Source organism: Felis catus, chromosome C2, assembly GCF_018350175.1.
Source record: "Felis catus isolate Fca126 chromosome C2, F.catus_Fca126_mat1.0, whole genome shotgun sequence".
Taxonomy (NCBI): domain Eukaryota; kingdom Metazoa; phylum Chordata; class Mammalia; order Carnivora; family Felidae; genus Felis; species Felis catus.
Genome location: NC_058376.1, coordinates 122,717,463 through 122,735,001, shown reverse-complemented (window position 1 = coordinate 122,735,001; position 17,539 = coordinate 122,717,463). Strand labels below are relative to the sequence as shown.

Below are 17,539 nucleotides of genomic sequence, written 5' to 3'. Positions count from 1 at the left end.
TAGGCATATAGATTAATAGAACAGGATAGAAAACCCAGAAATAAACACATACTTATATGGTCAATTAATCAATGACAAAGTATGCTAGAATATACGGTGGGGAAAAGACAGTCTCTTTGATAAATGGTCCTGGGAAAACCAGACAGCTACTTGCAGAAGAATGAAACTGGACCACTTTCTCATACCACACACAAAAATAAACTCAAAATGAATTAAAGACATAAATATGAGACCCGAAACCATAAGACTCCAAGGAGAAAACGTTTCTTTGACATGGACCATAGAAACATTGTTCCAGAAATGTCTCCTTAGGCAAGGGAAACAAAAGCAAAATTAAATTATTGAGACTACACCAAAATGAAAATCTTCTGCACAGTAAAGGAAACCATCAACAAAACAAAAAAGCAACTTACTGAATGGGAGAAGATAATTTCAAATGATATATCTCATAAAGGGTTGGCATCCAAAATAAATAAGAATTTATACAACTCAACACCAATAGTAATAATAATCTGATTAAAAATGGGCAGGAAACCTAAATAGACATTTTTCTAAAGAAGACATCCAGATGGCCAACAAACACATGAAGAGATGCTCAACATCACTCCTCATCAGAGAAGTGCAAATCAAAACACAGTGGGATATCACCTTACACCTGTCAGAATGGCTAAAATAAAAAACACAAGAAATAACAAGTGTTGGCAAAGATGTGCAGAAAAAGGAACCTTCCTGCACTGTTAGTGGAACTGCAGAACTGGTGCAACCACTGTGGAGAACAGCTTGGAGGTTCCTCAAAAAATTAAAATCAGAATTACCCCATGATCCAGTAATTCTACTACTGGATATTTACCCAAAGAAAAGAAAAATACTAATTGATAAAAATATATGCACCCCTATGTTTATGGCAGCATTATTTATAATAGCCAAGATACGAAAGCAACCTAAGTGTCCATGGATAGATGAATGGATAAAGAAAATATGCTATCTGTATCTAGATAGATAGATAGATAGATAGATAATAGAATATATATTGGAATATTACTCAGCCATAAATAAGAATGAAATCTTGCCATTTGCAACAACATGGGTGGATCTGGAGGGTATAATGCTAAGTGAAATAAGTCAGTCAGAAAAAGACAAATAACATATGATTTCATACATATGTGGAATTTAAGAAACAAAAAGCGAAAAAAAAAAAAGAGACCAAAAAAAAAAAAAAAAAAAAGCCAGACTCATAAATACAGAAAACAAACTGGTGGTTACCAGAGGGGAAGTGGGTGGGAGAATGTGTGCAATAGATAAAGGGTATCAAATGTACACATCATGGTGAGACCAGAGCAATGTATAGATTTGTTGAATCATTATAGTGTATGCCTGAAACTAATATAACACTGTATGTTAACTATACTTCGATTAAGTAAAAGAAAAGAGGGGCGCCTGGGTGGCTCAGTCAGTTAAGCACCCAACTTCACTCAGGTCATGATCTCACAGTCATGGGTTCCAGCCTCACGTTGGGCTCTGTGCCGACAGCTCAAAGCCTGGAGCCTGCTTCGGATTCTGTGTCTCCCTCTCTCTCTGGGCCTCCCCCACTCGTGCTATCTCTCTGTCTCTCAAAAATAAATATACATTAAAAAATTTAAAAAGGAAAAGAAAAGAATTATTTGGTCCTACGGATAGCTCCTCTTTCTGAAGTTGTAAGCCCTGGCCCTAATTCTGGGGACCTCAGTATCTCCTAAGATTCCCTCCCTGCAGGAGGTAGATGCTTACAAAAACTTTGTTGATGGAGATAATTGCAGAGTGCTAAAGGGCCATGACATTTGCATAGGACATTTTTCACTCTCCAGGCACTTCAACATCCATTACTTCCCCTAAAGGACAAGTAGGGGTTAGTTGAAGTAGATTCCAGATAATGATCATGGAGTGGATCTGACTGAACTGCACCTAACAGCTGTGGGCAAACAAGAGCCCTTCATTTTTAAGTAAGATTCTCTACCCTTATTTGACAGTCCCCTGTTCCTGTTTGGTGGTGAGAAAGGTGTGTGTTCCCATGTGGTAATTGCATTCAGGTCAGTAATTTTTGAGACACAGAGTTTTAACACATTCTTGGCAAACATTAAAAATTCAGCCATTATGGGGTGTCTGGGTGGCTCAGGCAGGTGAGCGTCCAACTTTGGCTCAGGTGGTAGTCTCACGGTTCATGGGTTCAAGCCCCACATTGGGCTCTGTGCTGACAGCTCAGAGCTTGGAGACTGCTTCGGATTCCCTCTCTCTCTGCCCCTCCCTTCCTGGCACTCTATCTCTTTCTCAAAAATAAATAAACATTATTATTTTTTAATTCAGTCATTATGAACTCAGTCACTATCCTAGTCATTGTGGTTTCCTGGCTCCCTCCCTCATCCTGCCATGTGGCAACACCTGACCAGAACTGTGGACGCCTTGGGATCAACCAGCGAGGTCAGCAGGAGGGCAAGGGTGTGGCTCCCACCGGCAAGGGCACAGCGAACGACAGGACTAGGAAAGAGCCATCTCATAGGCCAGGCAATGACCTGTACTAGCCTTCTGCTAGGAATGAAGGCACAGAAATGCCATTATCAAGAGGCAGACATGACGGGGTCCACAGGCAGGGTCCTGTCCCACCGGTGCTGTTAAGGCTGATATTCTTTCCCCTTGGCAGCCATAACACTCTTCTGTGGTGGCTCCGTGATGGCTCACAACTGTGTCTGGAAGCGTGTAAGGGTGCGATTGACTGGCCATCGTGCTTTGTGTTCTCCCCACACTCAGAACAGACACCTGTTGCAGCCTTTGAGTACTTCATTGTGCTTAATTCTTTAGTCATCTGCCTCCTTCTCCCGTCTGTGAACACAGAGCTAGTTTCTGATTCATCCGGATCTCTATCCCCTGGCCAGGTAGGTCAGCACTTCAAGAGATGCAGGTTGGTTTCACCGTAGGCCAGAGTAAGAGCCTGGTCCATTGTAAATGCTCAATAAATGTGAGCTGCAGTGAATTTTATAAATTATTATTCACTCAGCTGCTTTTAACTATATTATGTATGCCTAGGGAAGGTTGCTGAGTGAATGACGAATACAGCACATTTTTGTACCTGGAGTCCTTCAACGCCAGACCACTGGGCACCAGGCGGAGCAAATGACCGTCTGACATCCCTTTAAGTCCTACTTGACCTCATTGTGACGAGCTGAGCCAGGGGGACTTCTTCAAGTCTCTCAGCATATAGATCGGTTGTTATAGCATTTGTTTGTTCAAGAGACGTTGCCAAATAAGGAAAAATGCGTTGTCTTCATCGCTTTTTCAACAATGCAATAACTAGTGTTAAATCTTCCAAAAGGAAAGGGAATTTTGATCTTGGAATGTAGGAAGATGGCTTTTTAAATAAAAGAGTATGTTTTCTTTTGCTCAATACTAAGTAGACAGAAAGCTATAAATGGTGACACGTCCCCTCCCCCTGACTTTGGTGTCTCAGAGAAATAAGGTACGCTGCCAATATGCATTTAGCCACTTGCAGGCTGGAAGCAGGATTTATTATTATCGCAATAAGAAAAAAGCAGGTAGACCTTTATACTTCGCATGGTGCTTTCACATTTAGTGTGTCGTTGCAGCCTCTTGGCACTTTCAGGATTAGGCATGGTTCATCCTCAGTTATATGAAGAGGGATTTAGGAACCAGCCAAGGTCACACAGCTGAGAAGAACAGAGCCGGGGACCCCAAACAAGGTCATCTTCCTGCCACCCAGGCGCACAAAGGACCAGCAGAAGTGACGATCCATTGAACCTTCCCCTTTAACTTTCTACTTGGGGATATTTTAAATTTTCATCTGGAGCAAGAGGGCTTAAAATCAATCCTTTCTTTTTTAAAGTATAGATTTATCTCTAAATTCAGCCCTGATCGGATATTCTGGGCGTGATGGCCTCTTGATGTGATTGGCATTTGTCCTTTCCCATTTTATTATACTTAAAGTCACTGCAGAAGGCTCCAGCTAGAGGTGTAGGGTCCACTTTCACAAAAGCACACCCTCCCAGCCCTCTGGCAGCGTGGTCAGGGTTCACTGTCTGCTGAGCGTGCCTGCTGGAGGCCACAGCCTGCCGCGGAAAGCAGATGGCATCATCCCCATCTGGAGGCACCTCACCACTCTGGAGGAGAAGCCTTTACAAGGTCTATCATTTTCCGTAGGTCTGGGGCCATGAAACTGAGCTGGCATTAGCTCCAACAGAAGACTGGCTACATGCTTGGGGTACAGTGTTTCTCAAGGGGGGCACCATAGCCATTTTGGATACCATGGTTCTCTGAGCTGACTATTTAGCACCTTTGACTCTTGCACAATAAAGGCCATTAACAACCTCCAGCCACCGAGACAAGCAAAATCAGACAGACAAAGCCAACCTACACCACAAACTCTCCCCGTGAAGCAGTACCGGGCCTGGATGAGACTTTGAGGACACAGGACATAGTCGCTGACCAGGGATGTTCAGGAAAGCAGGTGTGCGTAAGCTGTGGCTGACAGGTGCCAGGTATTTCAAGGAGCAGACTGTTCTTGCATGATTCAAAATATTTCTGCTGATGAAATGATCTCCACATTCAGCCCCTTCAGCTCTCAAACGTGAACAGGGAATTTGCCAGAAGTGGGTGATTTTTCTTCAGTATAATGGCAGTGATAAGGGTTAACACGTATGTAGTACTTAACTTCATAGCAGGCACTATTAAGTGTTTTGTATGTATTAACTCATTTAATCCACCCAACAACCAAAACTGCTGAGGTGACTATTACTAATATCGTCTCATTTTATAGATGAAGAAACAGGCACAGAGAGATCGGTGACTTGCTCAGGGTCACACAGGTAGTTAACCAGACAGGTAGGGTTCGAGTCCAGCGTCTTTGGCTCCAAGAGCCATCAAGTTCTGCCTAGTTGCGCCCACTACAAAACCTTCGATTGCGAGATACAAAGCACGTTGTGTTGCTCTGAGATTCTGAGTTCACTGAGAGGTGGCAGGTTGTGTTTTTAAGCATCAGGAACAGGATATGGAATCATGATCTGGGTGGAAAGCGTAGTTGGTAAATTATAAGAACGGTAATTCTCAAGCTTTCTGGTCTCGGGACCCCTTTACACTCTTAAACAATATTAAGGACCCCCAACAGCTTTTGTCTTTGTGGGTTTGTGTCTATTAATATTTACTGTATAAGAAATTAAAACTGAGAAACTTCCAAGTCCTTATCTATTAATTCACTTAAAAACAACAATAATAAATTCATTACATGTTAACATAAATAACATAGTTTGACTATACTTTCCAAAACAAAATAAGTTAGTGAGAAGAGTGGTATTGTTGTTTACATTTTTTGCAATCTCTTCAATGTGTAGCCTACTGGAAGACAGCGAGATCCTCGTATCTGCACTTACCTTCAGTCTGCTGAGATACATTTGTTTAGGTGAAGTACGCAAGCAGAAAAAAATATAGCCTCACCCAGGTATGTAGTTGGAAAAGGGAGGAAATTTTAAAAACCTTTTCGGTTAATTGTAGATATTCTTCTCGGATACAACACCAGAACTTCATAAGTAATAGTTTCTTAAAGGTTCGTTATAACAAGGAATCTGAAATCGCATCAAGGAACTTACCATATACTGACCACTACATTAAAATGCACTCGCTCTTTTTAAATTTTTTTTAACGTTTATTTATTTTTGAGACAGAGAGAGACAGAGCATGAACGGGGGAGGGGCAGAGAGAGAGGGAGACACAGAATCGGAAGCAGGCTCCAGGCTCTGAGCCATCAGCCCAGAGCCTGACGGGGGGCTCGAACTCTCGGACCGCGAGATCGTGACCTGGATGAAGTCGGACGCTCAACCGACTGAGCCACCCAGGCGCCCCTGTACTCGCTCTTTGAATGGCTCTTTTACCCATAACACGACTGTGCAATACTACACACTGATCGTTTGGAAGACAGTGATTCACTGGCAAGTAGATCTTTCAAAACCCGATGTATTTCATTCTACAATATCACACAGTCACCCTCATTAATACCACTAACCATCTCATCAGAAAAGTATTAATATATTGGTAAATGGTTAAAACTTAATGTGGCAGACACAAGTTTTCCAAATTAAAAGCTCTCATTTTGTCACTGGCGACAAATCCTACCGGTTCTTTTCTTTGGAGTGACAGGCTTACTTTTAAAACAATGTCCGCCACACCCTCCAATCTGAATGAACCTAGTTTGTCTAACAACCATTCTTCCAAGTCAAAAAGGCATTCCATGAAAAAAGGTCCTAGTTCAGCTCCCACTCAACTCACACAAATGCTTTTCTTAGAGCATACTTTGCTGTGCAGGGTCCTTTACGTATACTTTCCATTTTGTTCCACAGAATATTAAAAAGATGTGTACTCAAGAACTGAGATTTAACTAAATCAATAATATTTACTGCATTATTCAAGTCATTGTGTTTTTTTCCAAAAAAGTTTATTATTTTGAGAGAGAGAGAGAGAGAGAGAGAGAGAGAGAGAGAGAGAGAGAGAGAATCCTATGCAGGCTCCTCTGTGGTGTCAGTGCAGATCCGATACTGGGTTCCATCTCACGAAGTCAGATCATGACCTGAGCCAAAATCAAGAGTCAGATGCTTAACCCAATGAACCCCTCGGGTGCCCCTCAAGTCATTCTTAGGTGAAATTGGCTTTTTTTTTTTTTTTTTTTTTTTTTTTTTTTTTACTTTTTTTACTCCAACTCTATGTGGTAAAGAATTCAGCCAGGTCTACTTAAGGCACAGCACGTTTGTTCACTGTTGCTTTTGTACCATCAGTACAAGTTATCACCACAGTGAAAAAGTCAGATAATGCATTAGTGTCAGTAGAGAGCTAATTTTGACTTTGTGGACCCGGCGGAAGGGGTATCGGGGCTCCCAGGGGTCCGGGGATCCCAGGGGTCCACAGATCGCACTTGGAGACCCGGTATCCTAGAATGTCACACTGGCTCAGTGATAGGCAACAAGAAAGAATAAAGAAGGTGCTGGAGTTAGAATCAGAGGGTCTAAATCCGTCCTTGATCTGGTCCTTACTATCACAGTGGCTTTGGGTGAACTAGTTGATCTCTCTGAGACTCAGTTTCCTCAGCTGAAAAATGGAATCAACACAACCTGCTGTTCAAGGGTATTCAAGGTTAGGATCAAAATATATTCTAAAAATCTGTTTCATTCCCCCATTTATGAGTCAATTTCATTCATTTGCCCCAGACTCTTACGGGAGGACTTGAGCAGCAGCTCCGGCAGTGTCTGCCGAGGTGTTGCGAGGGTGCACTATGGGAGGAGAAGGCACCTGTGAGGCAGACAGGGGTGCGGAGGGGCGAGAGCCTCATGCCCCTCCCCCCAGCCCTGCAGGGGCCCATCTTCCGGCCTGGCCTTTCAAGGGGGCCTTTGGGGAAGTCGAGTTCAGCTTCCTGGGGCCACAGTTAGGGCAGGTCACAGCCAGAGGCCTGGCAGCCGAGTGCTGCCGGCCTCACTTCCCCACAGCGCCCACTGCTGGCTGGCGTGCGTGTCCATCACTGCGCTACTCTCCTACCCATGAAAGCACATTAGAAAGCCACTTTTTAGAAGTGACATGTTTACATGGACACCACCACTTATCGTCACCATTACAGACCCTTTATGCACATTGCCCCCCTCCCCGACTGCAGTTCTTTATTAGTAATAACACATTCCAGTGGTAGACCTCACAAAACATGGAGGCAGCCCAGTGAGTCACATACCAGCACCCCAGCCCTCAATTTTAAATATCCTTCCGCCTTCACGCTCCATACCGGGAGCTCCATCCTTCCTTCTACAGGTCCTACAAATTCCTCTCTCAATTTGTGGTCTCTTAATTTGCTACTCGACGCCGTTGTAAGTAAAGACAGATTAGAATGCTAAATTATGGGCATGAATTTTACCATTCATCTATATACTATGCAATGCCAGTTTCAAATGCAAATATAAGAGCAGTTAACTGCTGTGCAGAGTCTCCGAAAATTACAGAATTCACATTTCATAGCTCACGCATGCCTATGTATTCAATTCTTTACCAGAGCATTGTAAATGCCACACAAACACAAACGGCGCTCAACTGTGTTTATTTTGCTTCTTGATGTGCACACATTTTATCCACTCTCTCTACCCTCGGTTTACTGGTAGGAAGGGCAGCCCCAAACAAAAGGAACTGCAGGGTGTCCTAGCTTTCCTCCTCTCTGCCGTCTTCAGCCTAAGTGTTTGACTACTACAGGGAAGTACCATGAGTAAGAAAAGACAAGACAGAGTTCTTTGGTTGGTCATGTTTCTTAAAACATCCCTGCCTTCCTTCCGCATTCAAAGCAATTTTGGTTCGAACAGGAAAGGTACCTCTCGGGATTGTCCGCTGCCTGCTTTCTCAGTCCTAGACACCATACGCTTACCTTCGCACTGCGTCCGCTGAACTCCCACACAGTGTAAGGGCACTGAGTTTCTGTGCTCACTGGGTATCCTGAGCGCTGGAAGTAAATGGGGCAGACAGAACAATGGATCGTTGTCTCCTCTGCTCCCGGACTTGCTGCATTGTCCCATCAGACTTTAGGTACAAAACGCAAGTTCAAAGATAAAATGATTAAGAATTCAAGATGGCAACAACAGAGGTTTAAAGCAAGCTCAGGGTCCTCTTAAGCATGGAGTGCCATGTGGCTCTCAGGTCACATGCCCGTGAAGCTGGCCCTGCCCCAGTGCCTGTGCTCCTGCCACCCTGGCCCCTGTAGGCCTGGTGGCCTCAAGATGTCCCTTCCCGCTGAAGGGCCCCCAGGGCATCTGCCCCTCTGCCTGAAACTCAGTTTCCTCCCTCCTGGCCTGGGCATGTCCCCCCTTCTCCTGGGATCTCAGCTCAGCTGTCGCATCCTTAGGGTAGTGCTCCCCGCCCGGCAGACAGGTCAGAACTGTCTTAGTACCATGGAGCTCTCCTTCAATCACGCATCAAGATCACTGTTCTTTATTTAGGGATGTCATCATCGGATTGCTTATTGGCCCCCCCCCCCCCCCCCCCCCCCCGCTGAACTGCCAGCAGCATATATGCTAGGACTGGGTTTGGTTTTGCTCATCCATGTTTCACCAGTGCTGAGCACGCAGTCCCTAATCAATACCTACAAGGTGAATGAATGGATAAAAAACTGAATGCGTGTTTTTGCAACAGGAGCACAAGTATCAGATGAAGAGGTGGGATGAGGGCCGCATGAATTCTAGCTTTTGTTCAAAAGAGGCTAAATCCTGTCTCATACTGAGCTGGTGAGACTATGTGAGCATCACATACCCTTGTTTCCTTGCTGTCTCCTCTGGGTAATGAGTGCTCAAGGATTAGCCGTCCTTGTGTTATAAGGGATCCAAGTGCTTTCCTTTGTGTCTCTGGTGCCACAGGCAAGTTCCTGGTGCTTGCTCGGCTCTCCGATAGTTCTGGTCCATTGAACTGAACTGAGCTGGACTTGGATGAAATGTGTGGCCCCGAAGCTTCCTATGTCTCTCCCTCCCCTGTGTCTCCTTTTCCTCTGTCCTCTCCTTCCCTCTTGTTAAGGATTTCTGAGTCTTGAGAACCATTTTAGTTGTGATCAAATGTTTCCAACAGAAAATGACCCTCATTTATTTTCAGTTTAACTCGACTCTTCAAAGAAAAATGGTCTGATTGGTCCTATAATCATGCAGTGGTTGGGCACTCCAGAGACTGCCCCAGAGCCAGGTTGGGCACATTCGCTGGTAATATTCCCACATTGGCCTTGATCTTGGGAATCACAAGGCAGGCACTTCAGAGGTTCACGCATTCAACAGCAGCCAACTCAAAGCAGAAATTAAACTCGAGAACCAGATGAAACCTACCCTTCCGCCCTGAGGGCTGCAGGTTTAACCCTGTCCAAGAGGCAGTACAGTGTCACCCCCGACCCTGAACAACAGTGACAGAGTGTGAATTGGCCCTCTTGGTGGGCCCCAGTCTGCAACCTGTCTGTCTTCTCCATGATTCCACACCTACATCTGAGAAATGGCCAGGAGGGGGTGTAGTGAAAATGGAGTGCTCATAATGAAATTGAGGATCGATGAAATAATAAAAAATAAAAGCCTACAGGTCAGATTGGTATTGATTGACCATCTCAGAAAACATTGTTAGTAAGAGATCAGGGCATGCTTCCTATATGTAAAATGGGGGATTTCTCTCCAGAGGGAGACCTGAATGGGAATATAGAATGCTACTGGAAGCAATCCCCAGTGCAGTGCCCTTGAAATTACGGGGCTGCTTATGGATGGTGCGGTGGAGGAGAAAGGGCCCGGCTCAGGGGTCAGCCAGCCATACCTGGGGTTTACACTGTCTTCAGCTCTGTGACCTGGAGCAAGTAATAACCTCTCTGATTCTGATTCTCTTCCTCCTCCTCCTCTTCCTCTTTCTCCTCCTCCTCTAACTCCTCCTCCTCCTTGTTCTTAATTTGACAAATCGGCATAAAGCACCTGCCTCCAGGTTTGCTATGAAGATTGAATAAGGTCACCCAGGTGGAGATCCGGAGCTCGGCACTAGGTACAGAGCAGGTGTGCAGTCATGTTATCCCTTCTCCCCACAGCATCAGGAGACTGTTCCTCTCTGGAACAGCTGGCCAGGGCCTGGTCTAGAGGCAAGAAAACACCTGATTGCCTCCAGAATGAGGACCCCCTTAAATTGTGCACACTAGGCACCTCACCCCGGTGCCAACAGTGTTGGGACGCATCAGAGTAGATGCCCTCCTCCAACACCATCTCCCGGGCCATTTTCTAGGTGACACAACTGAGACCCACAGTCATCATAATTCAACTACAGCAGTGAGTCAAAGTGGAAAACCTAGAACGTGACTCAAAGCCTCCAAGTCTGTGGGAGGTTCCAAGTCTGTGTTGTACCCCCAGCAGCCTAGAGATGAATTCTTTGCTGCCCGTGTCATGTGATGTTTACCACCCCCCCTCCCTTGCACCATGAGTGGTCTTTCTGGACATCTACACACTGTCTCCCTGACAAGTCAGGAAGAGAACGTGTCTCAAGTTTTCAGTATTTCACAAGGCACTTACTACACGGCTTACTTGCAGTCGGGGTTCAAGAAATAAATATCCATCAATTGAGAAAAAGAAGATGTTTTCGTGGCCTCATAATTTTAATGCAGAGAAATAGTTATAATACACATTAACCCAGCTGAGGGGGAGAAATACATTAATTTCACAACATGTTCAGCTCTTTAAGAAGTTAGCTTTTCAGGCTCCACGGGGCTTCTGGAACTCAGACTCACGCCTGCTGTTTTGAGAGAAAATTGCACCTGATTGGTGCCCCTCTTCCGCCAGGGAAGTGGTGGGTGGAGAGACTTAATGGAGGCTGGAGGGGTGGGAAGCTGGCTGCAGCACCATGGGGCATTTAAGCCAGGAGGAAAGGACAGAGCAGAGCGGCTCACATTTAGTGAGCAGACAAATACCTCACCAGGGAACCTGGTTTAAAAAAAAAAAAACACAACAACCTGTAATCTGATTCAGGAGTCCAGGTCAGGCCTGGGAGTCTGTATTTTCAACGAGTTCCCCAGCAATGCTCACGCTGGTGGTTCAAGGGACAAACAATTATGCAAGCTTTGGCCTTTTTCTCCTTCCTCTACAGCCATTTATCTTTAGGCTGTGGGCAAAATCCTTGTTCTCACACCAGGCGAGGGCAAGCGGGAAAGCAGCAAACTAGGACAGTCACCAGCCGCCCCCCACCCCCGCAACCGTGACTCCCCTCCTTTCTGCCGGATACACTTGATGGGTGACATTTCCATGTGTGAAACGCTTCAATTTTACCATCCATGAAATAAGCATGTTGATCTGGGTCTCTGGAGGCCTCTTTTTCCAGTGTGACAATTCTTTGTGTGGAGGAAATGGCCTGGAGGTTTTGGGTTTGCAAATCTGGCCCAAGAGAAGCTCTGTCTTCCGTCTGGCAATTCTCAGGATCCCCATTCACTGTCTTCCATCCTTCTGCAGGGGAAATTTGCGCGTTCAAGATCCACGGCCAGGAGCTGCCCTTTGAGGCCGTGGTGCTCAACAAGACGTCGGGAGAGGGCCGGCTGCGCGCCAAGAGTCCCATCGACTGTGAGCTGCAGAAAGAGTACACGTTCATCATCCAGGCCTACGACTGTGGCGCAGGGCCCCGGGAGACGGCCTGGAAGAAGTCGCACAAGTGAGTGGCCGGAGAGGGATCCCTGCACCCCTACCCCCCACCCCACTTCCCTCCCACCCTTCGGTACCACACCCTGCTCTTCAGATCTGTATACCCAGTGGTCATACCATGGTTCTTCTGCCAGCTCCCCGGGCCCCTGCAGGCATCAGCACAGGCGGAGTCCTCCACCTGCAATACTCTGCCCCTGTGCCTCCCTTGAAAATATTCCCCTTCCGCCATCAGGACTGTGTTCAAGTGTCACGTCTTCCGGGAAGCCTTCCCTGAGCCAGCCCATCCCTGCGGAGCTGGTTGGGACCTCGTTCTGGGTTTCTGCCATGCCACACGCATGTCTCTGTCCTGGCACTTTTTAGTTTGGGTTGTAGCTCTCTCCCATTTGGAGTTTGATTCTGAACCTAACTCAGAGAGTGGTTAAATTCTTTCTGAAAGGAAGAGTGAATGAACAGGGGAGGAGGAGCAGATAAAGGAAAGGGGAAGCAGTCTAGAAGGAATCATTGCTTAAAGCTGGGTAACTGGGGAGGCCAGAGAAGGGGCGGATTCACCTCCAAAGCAGGGCATTGACAGGTAGAAGCGTCTCCAGTGGGAGGGCGGACAGAACACTGAGACAGCAACCATCCTGACTGGCTGTGGTTTCTCTGTTCCTTCGGCCCTGGGACCGACCAGAGTCAGTGCCCACGGGAGGTGTGGGAGGACAGTGTCATTCTCCCTTTACTGCCATCTCTTCCTTCCGGTGTGTGGTCCCAGGGCCGTGGTCCATATCCAGGTGAAGGACGTCAATGAGTTTGCTCCCACCTTCAAAGAGCCAGCCTACAAGGCGGTGGTGACAGAGGGCAAGATCTATGACAGCATCCTACAGGTGGAGGCCGTGGACGAGGACTGCTCCCCTCAGTACAGCCAGATTTGCAACTATGAGATCGTCACAACTGACGTGCCTTTTGCCATTGACAGAAATGGTGAGTGTCCTGAGAGGGCCCCCCCTGGGGGGAGGGGCAGGGAAACAAGTCCACCACCCCCTCTCTGAAGGCCAAGTGAAGGCTCTGAATGTCCATGGCAGGTGATGACTCCCTTGCCATCCATGACCTAGGCTCTGTAACCCAGAACTCAGCCCTGCACTAGAGTGGATGTCCTTAGATTATTAGCACAGCCAGGTCGAAGATACCCCCCAGATACCTCAGAAACCTGCTCAGTGAGTACAGCCCCTAGAACTCATAATGCCACACATCTGGATACTTAAGACAGGATGGCTTTCTAGTAGAATGTTCCATGCCCTCAACTCAGCCATACCTGAGTCCCTTTCCTGCACCGTACGTTGTGGCACTACCCCCCACCCCAGCCGTCTGCTTCCTGCTCCCAGGAAAAAAGAAAAAAATGCTAAAAGAGAAGATGGAGATTTTTGGAAACACCTTCTGAGCTTAGAATCGTTTAAGAATCTTTTATATTCTTGCTAATGTCCTTTGAGAATTTCTACTATAGTGACAACAATGAAAGAATGAAACCTCCCACCACACCCCAGTCCCAAACTAAACTTACCAAACTGAAAACAATCCTATAAAGCCCTTTGTGCATTTCCCCATCACCATTCACAAAACACTTGTAGTGTAAACACCTCAGCCAGAGGCCCAGTCAACTCCGCCCACATTAAATGCAATTTTCAATAACTCCATGTTAATCAGATGATAATTATTTGCCAAGTGTATCATTTGATAGCATGAGTGTGTGCTTATAGGTATATTATCCCCACTCTGTTTCGAATAGGATCATAGAGCACTGCACAAAGAGGCAAAAGTTACAAAACCTGAAGTTCCCCTACCCTGTGAATTATTTACTGAGTGCCAGGCATAGTGCTGGGAACTGGGAACAGAGTGGGAGTGGAGCTCAAAACCGACGGGGGCCTGCCATCCAGTGGAGCTTACCATCCAGTGGAAAGAAAGTCGAAATGAAAACTAGAAAGTCAGGTGGCACGAAGGGTGAGGTTGGTGCATAAAGCATGCCGTGAGCCAGAATTAGGCAGTGGATTAACTGTGACCTTCCGGTAGCCGACGCCTAGAGGGAAGTACCATCAGTGACCTGCTTGCCAGTATTCAGTGCTTCCCATGTTCCTTGACATTGAGATGGGGGGGGGGGGGCGGGGGGACGTGTCCTGGGACCTGGTCTTCTGCATCCTGAGAACTGCAGCAGGTTCCACAGCGGATGGGAGCCAACAAGACACCCTCATCCCTGATCTCCAGTGGTTTGTGATCTGCCTTGGAAGATGAAATAAAGCATTCTTATAACAGACAAAGATAAGGCATTTTCCTCATAAAATGATAAACCACGTGGGAATGTTAGAAACCAGCACATTGCGAGATGCTCACTGTGTGGAACACAAGATCAGTGCCTCAGTGCACAAGAAAGTAAAAGAGAAAATATTGGACTTGAGTTAAAGATTGGTTCAGGACTAAGAAGTAGGTAATTTCAGTTAGTAGGGTCTGTCAGAACTATTTCCTGATGGCTTTTCCTACAAGCCCTGTGAGGCGGCTGGCTTGTCCCTACCACACAGATGTATGTCTCACACACATCAAATACACACACATGCACACACCACCCTATAAAATATACAACAATTGATTTGTATTTTTCTGTTCCCCTATGATCAGCTGTGTGGTCTCTGTCCACAAAAGCTTTGGAACTTGGGGGGCGATGAGTCCTTGGTGAAGAGCGTGACCAAACAAGCGGAGATATCTGTGATGAGTGGTCAGGCTCCACTTGACTTCCTGCCTTAGTTCTGGAAAGCCACAGCCCAATGCGAGTTGAGATGCAAATCCTTTCATCTGAGGGTAAACTGCCCCAGTCATGAAGATAATTACTCACCTTGATGAGCCATTTCGCTAACATATGCCAATTTATTTCCCTAGCTGTCTCATTAAAAGTGAGTAATGGTCTTTTGCCAAGCCTCTGCCTCCAACGTTGGTTTACAACAGAAGATGAAGAGGAGAGTGGGCACTCCCAGGGAGTGTGGGCCCCCGACAGTGAGATTTACAAAAGCGGTTCTCCAAGTAATGAAGGCAGGACCCAGGGACAGACACAGAAGCGGCAGCTCCCCATTCTAATGAGTTTCCCAATTGGCCCTTATCCATCATTTCTCCCAGCGACCTTCCCGTCTCCTTGAAGAAGTTCCTTGTATGCACATCAGAGAAAGTACTGCTGAGTTCAGGGTCCACTCATTGAAACCGCATGATGGCAGGTAGATGGGTCCTGGCTCCTCCAGCTTGCCAAGCTCTTTGCTTGTTGGTGAAGGAAGGGGAACGGGCAGCAGCGAAGATCGAAGACATTCCATGGATTCAGCCTGGGCTGTCTTAACCCAAAACTCAGCCTCTTTCTACTAGAGGTCTTTGGCCTCCCCACCTTGAATTCCTTCCCCATGAAATCATGGTGGGAACCATCCCTGCCCCCTTGTGGGGTTGTGAGGCCTCAGGGAGGCTGTGCCCTGGGGGTGATGTTCACAGGGTACCTGGCACCTAGGGAATGCTCCATTCATGGTGCCATGATTATTAGATGTTTACCTGGGTGGTTGGGACATAAAGCTTATTCACTACTCATCCCCCCCCCCCCACACACACACCCCATAGATTTCCAGGCTGAAATTATAAGCAGGTAACTGAGTCACCACTCCCTCTTAGGAAGTTCCGGATCCTATTCGGATGGCTTCTTGTTTCCCATCTCCTGGCACTTGGCTGGTCTCTTTGAGATCAGTAGGGACCAAATCCTTATTTCCGTTGAACAGATGGAAAAACTGAGTTCTAAAATATTAAGAGCTTGCCTAACGGCACCTGTGACCCTGGTGGCAAAGTTGGGACTGGAGCCCAGATCACCTGAGCATGGGCCTCTCTGCCTTTCCACCAGTCATGTGATCACACTCCTCAGTGATATTTGACAGGAATGCTTGGCTATGGTATTTAAGTTCAAAACTACAAAGTTACATCTTAGTCCTACATCCATTACGTGTGTGTGTGTGTGTGTGTGTGTGTGTGTGTGTGTGTGTGTGTATGGGAGAGAGACAGAGAGAGAGAGAGAGAGATCTTTGATAAGTTACTTAACCCTTGCCTCAGATCCTTCCCGGTAAAATGGGAATTAAATCCCGTGCTCAATGCCATGCCCATGTGAGAGGCTGGGTGCATTGCCAAGAGGGGGCTCGCCAGCGTGTCTGCACAAACCACGCTCTCAGCCACACTTGGGAATGGCCAGAAGGAGAAGCAGGGGTCTCCACGACACGACACCACTTGGCAGACTTTTCTCCTTTTCCAGCAGTTCCGTGGTCGGTCCCCAGGCAGCCTCTCCTGGGCAACAGGGCTGCCCTGGTGAGTCAGGAGACTCCGCCTCCTCTGGGCCAAGTGTGCCCTACAGTTGGCTTATTTGAAAGTAAATGCAAACATTTCTTTTCCATCTGAATAGAAAAGTCACGCTTGCCCCTTGTGCAGGAAATTCGGAAAGCATAGAAAAGTACAAGAAGGAAGTAAATCACCTGTAATCCCACTAAAGATAGCCATTATTGATGTTCTACCAGTACTTTTTCTGTGGGGTTTTTTCTAACAAAAGTAAGGTTACACTCGCCTTGTTTTTCTTTACCCTGCTGTGTTCACTTAACATTCGATAGTATGGATTTTTTCCACCCTTAAAAATGCTTCATAATTACCACGTTCAGCGCTAAAAACATTCTATCTGGTGCACAGACTCTTTTACCTAGCTCTTGCCTTACTATCAGACATCCAGTTTATTATTTTTCACTGTGGGAAATAATGCTTAGATGAACATATTTGCACCTGTATGTGTAATTTTTATCATTTTCCCGGAATCAATTTCTTAGATGTGGAATTGCATGCCCCAAAGGTATGAACAATTGCAAAGTGACTGGCCTGTGTAACTTTCCAAAAGGGTCATTCCGATTTTTTAAATGTTTATTTGCTTATTTTGGGGAAAGAGACAGAGAGAGGATGAGCAGGGGAGGGGCAGAGAGAGAGGGAGGCACAGAATCCAAAGCAGGCTGCAGGCTCTCAGCTGTCCACACAGAGCCTGATGCAGGGCTGGAACCCAAGAACCTTGAGATCGTGACCTGAGCCAAAGTGAGATGCTTAACTGACTGAGCCACCCAGGGGCCCCAGGGGCTATTGTGATTTAAATTCCACTGAAAGGAGGCTGCAGGCCAGTGTGCTTGGCTCCTGGCACTTCCATCAGCCTCAGTTTGAAAAAAAAAAAAAAAGAACACCTTCACTAATATGCATGGTACATACTAACTGTTCTTTGAGAATTAGCTTCCCCAGGTTCATTTAGAGCAGGGAAATGGGCCCAGGAACCCCTAGTCACCTGGGCTAGC

The 17,539-nt window shown here is 46.5% G+C and overlaps 1 protein-coding gene across 3 annotated transcripts in view; it reads left to right on the top strand.

Moving 5' to 3' along the window:
- CLSTN2 (calsyntenin 2) overlaps window positions 1-17,539 on the top strand; it is a 616,602-nt gene that overhangs the window by 454,487 nt on the left and 144,576 nt on the right. For all 3 annotated transcript variants that reach the window (XM_003992052.6, XM_019810639.3, XM_019810642.3), the window contains 2 exons: window positions 11,997-12,192; window positions 12,934-13,142. In XM_003992052.6, the coding sequence (XP_003992101.1) occupies window positions 11,997-12,192; window positions 12,934-13,142 (405 nt within the window). The remainder of the gene's footprint in view (window positions 1-11,996; window positions 12,193-12,933; window positions 13,143-17,539) is intronic.